General features: G+C 45.8%; 1 protein-coding gene across 3 annotated transcripts in view; it reads left to right on the top strand.

Moving 5' to 3' along the window:
- Positions 1-544: 544 nt before the first annotated feature.
- nop14 (NOP14 nucleolar protein) overlaps positions 545-8,507 on the top strand; it is a 50,959-nt gene continuing 42,996 nt past the window's right edge. The window contains exons 1-2 of one of the 3 annotated variants that reach the window (XM_033018352.1): positions 545-677; positions 4,227-4,417. In XM_033018352.1, the coding sequence (XP_032874243.1) occupies positions 4,238-4,417 (180 nt within the window). In that variant the 5' untranslated portion in view covers positions 545-677; positions 4,227-4,237. Of the gene's footprint in view, positions 869-4,226; positions 4,418-8,507 lie in introns of all 3 variants that reach the window. The other 2 variants (XM_033018350.1, XM_033018351.1) reach the window with 2 other exon arrangements.

Here is an 8,507-nt window from a genome sequence, read left to right as displayed (position 1 = left end):
AACACAAAATGCTGGAGTAACTCAGTGGGACAGTCAACATCTCTGGACAGAAGGAATGGATAGTGTTTCAGGTCGAGACTCTTCTTCATATGTATATGTGTACGTATGTATGTATATATATGTGTTGATACACAAAACTAACTCTTTCTCGTTTACTGTCCTATATTCCGTTGTGCTGCTGCAAGTATGAATGTTATTGTTCTATCTGGGACATACCTGTAATAATGACAATAAAACACGACAGACACAAAAGGCTGGAGTAACTTAGCGGGACAGGCAGCATCTCTGGAGCAAAGGAACAGATGACGTTTCGAGTTGAGACCCTTCTTCAGACAATAAAACACGCTTGACTCCACTTGCCCCTCACAGCTTCCCCCCCGGAAGCTCCACTTGCCCCTCACAGCTTCCCCCCCGGAAGCTCCACTTGCCCCTCACAGCTTCCTCCCCCGGAAGCTCCACTTGCCCCTCACAGCTTCACCCCAGGAAGCTCCACTTGCCCCTCACAGCTTCCCCCCAGGAAGCTACACTTGCCCCCAACAAACATGGCGGAAGCCGGAAGCGGAAGTTCTGGCTGGGGCAGACGGACCGATAGCTCGCTGGTGCCGGTGCTGGGCTGCACGTGGCGGTGAGAGCGGTCTCCGCGGCAACGGGCGAACGGTCCGTCTCCATAGCGACCGGTGAGTCTGGTGCCGGAGGACCTGAGGCCGGAGCCCGGGCTTTGGGGACAGGCCCCGTGGGCTAACGCCAGGAATTTGGTGGCTGCTGTCGACCGTTCGGCCGTCGAGCCTCTGCTGTCCCCGCAGCCTCAATCAAAGTGACCCAGTGGAGGCCACCCCCAGCACCCTCCACCCAGCCATCCCAGGTACAGGTTTGTTGTTAGTGCCCCGCTGCTGGGTTATTTGGTTGCTGTAAATTGCCCCTTCTATGTGGGTGAGGGGCAGAATCTGGGGGGAGGGTCTGTTGTGTGCTGTATCTCTCTATCTATGGATCACTGTACATCGGTACACATAATGATAAACCTAAACCTTTTACCTACCCGGTCAAATCACACCACTGTCAAGTGCAGTCAGACCATTCACGAGAGCAGTTTGTGCCGTTTACAAATACAATCACCATCCCTGAGTGCAAAAAGAGAAAATAAACAGTGCAGCATATAATGTTATAGCTGCAGTGAAAGTGTAGATTAAAAAAAATAGTGCAACGGTGGCAATGAGGTAGGTGAGATGATTGGGAATTCTTCATGAGCACAACCCCCTCCCTATTCCTACACTGACCTGACCTTCAACCTCTGCTGCCAGGGTGGGGTTTAATGCATACTGGAGGAACAGCCTCCCTGGGAACATTATTCTTCCCAGGTAGTCTACAGCCCAACAGCATGAACATTGAATTCTATGTTGGCCACTGTAAATTGACCCTTGTGTAGATGGGTGATAGAATCTGGGGGGAAGGGGTGGGGGGCAGGGAGTTGGTATTGTTTTATTATTATCATGTGTCCCGAGACATTGTGGAAAATATTTTTGTTTTGCATGCCGTGCTGGCAATAGAGTCACACAGCATGGAAACAGACCTTTTGGCCCAACTTGCCCATACTGATCAAGATGCCCCATCTACAATAGTCCCACCTGCCTGGGTATAGGCCCATAGCCATCTAAACCTTTCCTATCCATAATCATTACATGTATGAGTACTTCAAACCGTACTCAAGTGCAACAAGTAGTGCAAATAGAAAAAGCACATGGTGCAGAATATAGTATTACTGTGTTCTTGCGTTACTGCTACAGATAAAGTGCAAATTTTAAAAAGTGGAAGGGCTACAATGAGGTAGATTGAAATCATCCTAAGTTTGTGTGAGGTCCAGTAAATGGTCTAATAACAGTGGGAATTAATATGTGTTTCTCAATATGTTGGTACGTGTTTTCAAGCATCTTCTGCCCAATGAGAGAGGGGAGAAGAGGAACTGATGGGAATGTGTCGGTAATAAAACAATTGGGGTTAGTAATCGAGGAGTGTAAATAGGTGTTTGATGGTCAGTGTAGACTCATTGAGCTGACGGGCATTATTCTACAACCTTCAATTTTTATTATAAAAACCTAAGAGGAAAAGTAATTGCTGTATCTCAGGGATCATCTGAATATACAGTGTTGTGTAGGATGGATGTTGGTGTACACCAAAGATAGACACAAAATGCTGGAGTAACTTGGCAGGACAGGCAGCATCTTTGGAGAGAATAAATGGATGACATTTCGTGTCGAAGAAGGGTCTTGACATGAAACGTCGCCCATTCCTCTCTCCTAAGATTCTGCTTGTCCCACCGAGTTACTCCAGCCTTTTGTGTCTATATAGTGTGCTTGCTTTTCAATTGGCTGGAAAGGAAGTATGCAGTAAGGATGACTCTTATGCATGGGGTTCTGTGTAGATAGATGGAGATGGCGTTGGCATCATGTTTGGCTCAGACATTATAAGTTCACAAGTGATAGGAGCAGAATTAGGCTATGCGGCCCATCAAATCTACTCCACCATTCAATTGTGGCCGATCTATCTCTCCCTCTTAACTCTCCTGCCTTCTTCCCATAACCCCTGACATCTGTACTAATCAAGAAGCTATCTATCTCTGCCTTAGAAATATCCATTGACTGCCTCCACAGCCTTCTGTGGCAATGAATTCCACAGATTCACCACCCTCTGGCTAAATAAATTCCTTCTCATCTCCTTTCTAAAGGAAGGTCCTTGAATTCTGAGGCTGTGACCTCTGGTCCATGACTTTCCCACTAGTGGAAACATCCTCTCCGCATGCACTCTATACAGGCCTTTCACTATTCAGTAAGTTTCAATGAGGTCACCCCCTTCATCCTTCTAAACTCAGGCGAGTAGAGGCCCAGTGCTGTCAAACGCTCATTTGTTAATCCACTCATTCCTGGGTTAAACCACTCATTGATGGACTGAAGGGTCTTTTCTTGTGCTGTTCTATGACCATCTAATGTGTGATGGAATCGGGTAACTTTTTGTATTGTATTGTATTCAAATTTATTGTCATTGTCTCAGTTAGAGACAACGAAATGAATTTCCCTTACAGGCAGTATCATAAAAATAAAAATAAATAAATAATAATAAATAATAAAACATATTAAAAATAAAATAGAATTTAAAAAAAAGCACAAACAGTGAAAGTCCACGACACAACATAACACAATGGCACCAAGGTGAGGAAGGCACCATAGTCCAGCCAGCCTCCCCTCCGTTCTTGCCAGATGTTCACTCGTGGTCGAGGCCTTCCTAGCACCCGCAGTCGCCGTCCCGGGTGGCCCGATGTTCAGGCCCTCACGCCGGGCTGGTGGAACGCCGACGCCGAACCCCGACGGTGAACATCCTCCTCCTCAGCGGCCCGGACCTCCTGATCAGCCGGAGTCCGCAGCTCCCGTGTCCGCAGCTCCCGAGTCCGCAGCTCCCGAGCTCCCGAGTCCGCAGCTCCCGAGCTCCCGAGTCCGCAGCTCCCGTGTCCGCAGCTCCCGTGTCCGCAGCTCCCGAGTCCGCAGGCCGAGCCGGGCAGAGTCGCAGGACCCCGCGCTGTCCATCAGCGCCGCCCGCGTTGGGAGCTCTGCAAACCGCAGCTCCATGATGTCAGTGCAGCAGGTCCAGCACTCCGGGCTCCAGACGGCGATCCCCGGTAAGGCATCGCCAGTCCCGTGATGTATCAGCGCTGTCCCGCCGCTGCTCGAGCTCTGGTCGATCCCGGCAGGAAAGGCCACGCCAATCCACTAGGTAGGCCGCTGGGGGTGGGGGGGGGGGGGGGGGGGGGGAGCGAGGACGCGACTCAAATAATAGTCGCGTCTTCACCAGGAAGCGACTGAAGGACGGTATCCCCCGCACCGTGCCCTCTTCCCCCACATAAAAACACAAAAAAACACACTTTTACATAACTAAATAAACAAAAAAACAAAAAGATACCGGGCTGTAGGTGGAGGCTGCTGGCACCAGCGCCACCGGAAGTACAACACCTCTTGCTAGTTAAGTGCTGAAACTTCTAGCAACACACTGAGCGAGATTTGGAAACCCGAAGTAATAATGATTACTTGTCCAAGCTGGATAATGTTTAAAAAGTACAATATTTAAAAAGCATAACTTCCAAGTAGCAATCATCTTCTTGTGTCCTGGCACAGACATGCATCTAAATGACAGGCATCAAACGTATATGTTGTAAAGGATTCTTTAACTTTGCATTTATTCAGAACTGTAAAAGATGGGGAAAGTTCAGAAGAAAACCGCCTCCAATAAAATACGGAAGAAGAAGCCCGCACGAGATATCAAGTCAAATCCGTTTGAGGTGAAAATTAACAAGCAGAAGTTCGATATCCTTGGCCGAAAGACAAAGCATGACCGAGGTCTGCCTGGAGTATCTCGATCCAAATCTATTAAAAGAGTAAGAGTATTTGTACTAATTTCAAGTATTTATACTAATTTAGAGTATAGGTCCACCACCTATTTTCCGGCAACTAGTAGTCCGGCCACCTCTGTTAATCACGAGAGAGCACTTGAAATCCCCTCGGAAGTCCCCCCTGAAAATGTGTCGCCTAGACTGGGTCGAATTTACCCACAGCGTCACGGCTCTGGAACCAGCAGATCCGTTCCCATAGCCAACTTCCGCAGCTGACTTTGTGGGCCGGTATCTCGGCTCCCCCATGGCCATGGCCTATGTTGATCTGGCAAAACACATAATTCAGCAAGGCTTTGGAACCAAGGTTGCCAGAAAATCGTTGGTGGTTTTGTATAATAGTTCAATGGTACTTTACCGTCACATATGCCTAGACACCGTGAAATTCTGTTTTGCATACAATACAGTAAAGTCATACTATACATAAGCACAATAATATATAAATACAATGTGCAGCGATTGTAGTGTAAGAATAGAAGACTTCACTGAGGCATTACACAAACAGTTGCCACGTTTCCAGCACCATCTGAAACAGCAGTCTGAAGAAGGGCCTCGACCCGAAATGTCACCCCTTCCTTCTCTCCAGAGATGCTGCCTGTCCCGCTGAGTTACTCCAGCTTTTTGTGTCTATCTTCAGTTTAAACCAGCATCTGCAGTTCCTTCTTGCACACCCATCTGAATTAATATTAGTAAATTAGAGTGTTTGCACTAACTCAAAGGGTCTGTCCCACTTGGCAATTTTTTTCAGCGACTGTCGGCATCATTGACTGGCGTATCAGGTCACCGATAGAGTCGTGCCGTGACGACGCATTGACGCGCGGTGTCTCCTCAAGTGTCGCAACATTTTTTTTGACGCTGCTGGATTTTGAAATGTTCAAAATCTTTCGGCGACCTGATACGTCAGTCAATGACGCCGGCAGTCGCCTAAAAAAAATCGCCGTGGAACAGGCCCTTATGAGTAATTTTTACATAAGCAGTACGTCCCACAATCTAATACTGATTATGGAGCCGGGGTGGTTGGGGCGTAGAGTGCCTGGCAAAGGTGAAGCCCATTCTTGAGCGGCAGCATTTTGAAACAGTAATCCATGCCTTTATCACGTCTAGGCTGGATTATTGTAACGCACTCTATTTTGGAGTTACTCGATCTTCCCTGGTTCGTCTCCAGTTGGTTCAAAATGCTGCTGCTCGCCTTTTAACTGGAACTCGAAAGAGGGAGCACATAACGCCAATTCTGGCCTCCCTCCACTGGCTCCCGGTGTACTTTCGAGTTCATTTTAAGATTCTTTTATTCGTTTTTAAATCTTTAAATGGCCTCGCCCCGCCTTACCTCTCTGAGCTGCTTCATCCCTACGCTCCTGCCCGGTGCCTCAGGTCAGCTGATCAGCTGCTCCTGGAGGTACCGAGGTCTAAGCGGAAGCTCAGAGGGGATAGAGCCTTCTCTGTTGCTGCTCCGACATTATGGAACACTCTGCCGTTGCACATCAGACAGGCCCCCTCACTGTCCATCTTCAAAACCAGTCTTAAAACCCATTTCTATTCCTTGGCTTTTGACCCTGCATGAGACTTTGCTCCTGTTTTAGTGTTTTTAATGTTTTTTTAAATTGTTTTTACTCTCTCTTTTAATGTTTTTGTTGTCGTGTAATAATTTTTTGTCCATGATTAGTCATGTACAGCACTTTGTTGCAACAGTGGTTGTTTTTAAAGTGCTCTATAAATAAAGTTATTATTATTATTATAAGTTATTATTGTGCTTGTATGGACTCTTTATAACAGCAGTCCGATTAGTCCTCTGCCTCGGCTCTTTTCCTGCAGCCTTGCAAATTGCTAAATAAGTTTAGCTTTAAGTTTATTATTGTCACCTGTACTGAGGTAGAGTGAAAAGCTTTGTTTTGCATACTATCCAAACAGATCAGAAATACCATACATAGTATAAACTCAAGTACCACAGATACAGCAAAAGGGCAAGATACAAAGTGCAAGATATATAGTTTTCAGCAATGTAGCGCACCAATTCCATTGACAATGTCCTCAATAGGATAGAGGTGGATCAGACGGTACCCTAGCTTATAGAAGGACGGTTCAGAAGCCTGATAATAACAGGGAAGATGCTGTTTCTGAGTCTGGTGGTTCATGCTTTCAAGCTTCTGTATTAATTCCCGGGATGGCGGGACTGACAGAATGCAGCGGCTGGGTTTGTATACTCTGGAATTTAGAAGGATGAGAGGGAATCTTATTAAAACATAAAATATTATTAAGGGTTTGGACATGCTAGAGGCAGGAAATGTTGGGAGAGTCCAGAACCAGGGATCACAGTTTAAGAATAAGAGGTAAGCCATTTAGAACGGAGATGAGGAAAAACTTTTTCACACAGAGAGTTGAGACTCTGTGGAATTCTCTGCCCCAGAAGGCAGTGGAGGCCAATTCTCTGGAGGCTTTCAAGAGAGAGTTAGATAGAGCTCTTAAAGATAGCGGAGTCAGGGGATATGGGGAGAACGCTGGAACGGGATACTGATTGTGGATGATCAGCCATGATATCAGTGAATGGCGGTGCTGGCTCGAAGGGCCAAATGGCCTACTCCTACACCTATTGTCTATTCTCTGCTGGACAGGAGCAGGAAGAAGAAGGAGTGACCAGGATGGGTCAAGTCCGATTATGTTGGCTGCTTTCCTAAGGCAGTGTGAAGTGTAGATGGAGTCGACGGTGGGGAGTTTGGTCTGTGCTATGGACTGTTTTAGTTTTAGAGATCCAGAATGGAAACGGGCCCTTTGGCCTCACAAGTCCATGCCGACAATTGATCACTATAATGCCAACAATATATTTGATCCAAAAACCCTTGTAGGTGGACTGTTTTGTTTTAGTGACTTAAACTTTCCTTTGTTTCATACATCTTTTTACTTTCTCTTAATTCAATATTCATTTGATTATTTCAATCTACAATGCCCTCCATAATGTTTGGGACAAAGACCCATCATTTATTTATTTGCCTCTGTATTCCATAATTTGAGATTTGTAATAGAAAAAAATCACATGCAGTTAAAGTGCAAAAATTGTTTAAAGGCCATTTTTATACATTTTGGTTTCACCATGTAGAAATTACAGCAATGTTAATACATAGTCCCCCCATTTCAGGGCACAATAATGTTTGGGACACAGCAATGTCATGTAAATGAAAGTAGTCATGTTTAGTATTTTGTTGCATATCCTTTGCATGCAATGACTGATTGAAGTCTGCGACTCATGGACATCACGAGTTGCTGGGTGTCTTCTCTGATAATGCTCTGCCAGGCCGGTATTGCAGTCATCTTTAGCTTATGCTTGTTTTGGGGGCTAGTCCCCTTCAGTTTTCTCTTCAGCATATAAAAGGCATGCTCAATGGGGTTCAGATCTGGTGATTGACTTGGCCACTCAAGAATTGACCTTTTTTAGCTTTGAAAAACTCCTTTGTTGCTTTAGCAGTATGTTTGGGATCATTGTCTTGCTGTAGAATGAACTGCCGGCCAATGAGTTTGAGGCATTTGAGGCATGAGCAGATAGGATGTATCTATACACTGCAGAATTAATTATGCTACTACCATCAGCAGTTGTATCATCAAAGAAGATAAGTGAGCCAGTACCTTCAGCAGCAATACATACCCAAGCCATAATACACCCACCACCGTGTTTCACAGATGAGGTGATATGCTTTGGGCCTTGGGCAGTTCCTTCTCTCCTCCATACTTTGCTCTTGCCATCACTCTGATAAAAGTTAATCTTCATCTCATCTGTCCACAAAACCTTTTTCCAGAACTGTGGTTGCTCTTTTAAGTACTTCTTGGCAAACTGTAACCCAGCGATCCTAATTTTGCGGCTAACCAGTGGTTTGCATCTTGCAGTGCAGCCTCTGTATTTCTGTTCATGAAGTCTTCTGCGGACAGTGGTCATTGACAAATCCACATCTGACTCCTGAAGAGTGTTTCTTATCTGTCGGACAGATGTTTGGGGATTTTTCTTTATTATAGAGATAATTCTTCTGTCATCAGCTGTGGAGGTCTTCCTTGACCTGCCAGTCCCTTTACGATCAGTAAGCTCACCAGTGCT

Source organism: Amblyraja radiata, chromosome 3, assembly GCF_010909765.2.
Source record: "Amblyraja radiata isolate CabotCenter1 chromosome 3, sAmbRad1.1.pri, whole genome shotgun sequence".
Lineage (NCBI taxonomy): Eukaryota > Metazoa > Chordata > Chondrichthyes > Rajiformes > Rajidae > Amblyraja > Amblyraja radiata.
This window is presented reverse-complemented; position numbering and strand designations above follow the sequence as displayed.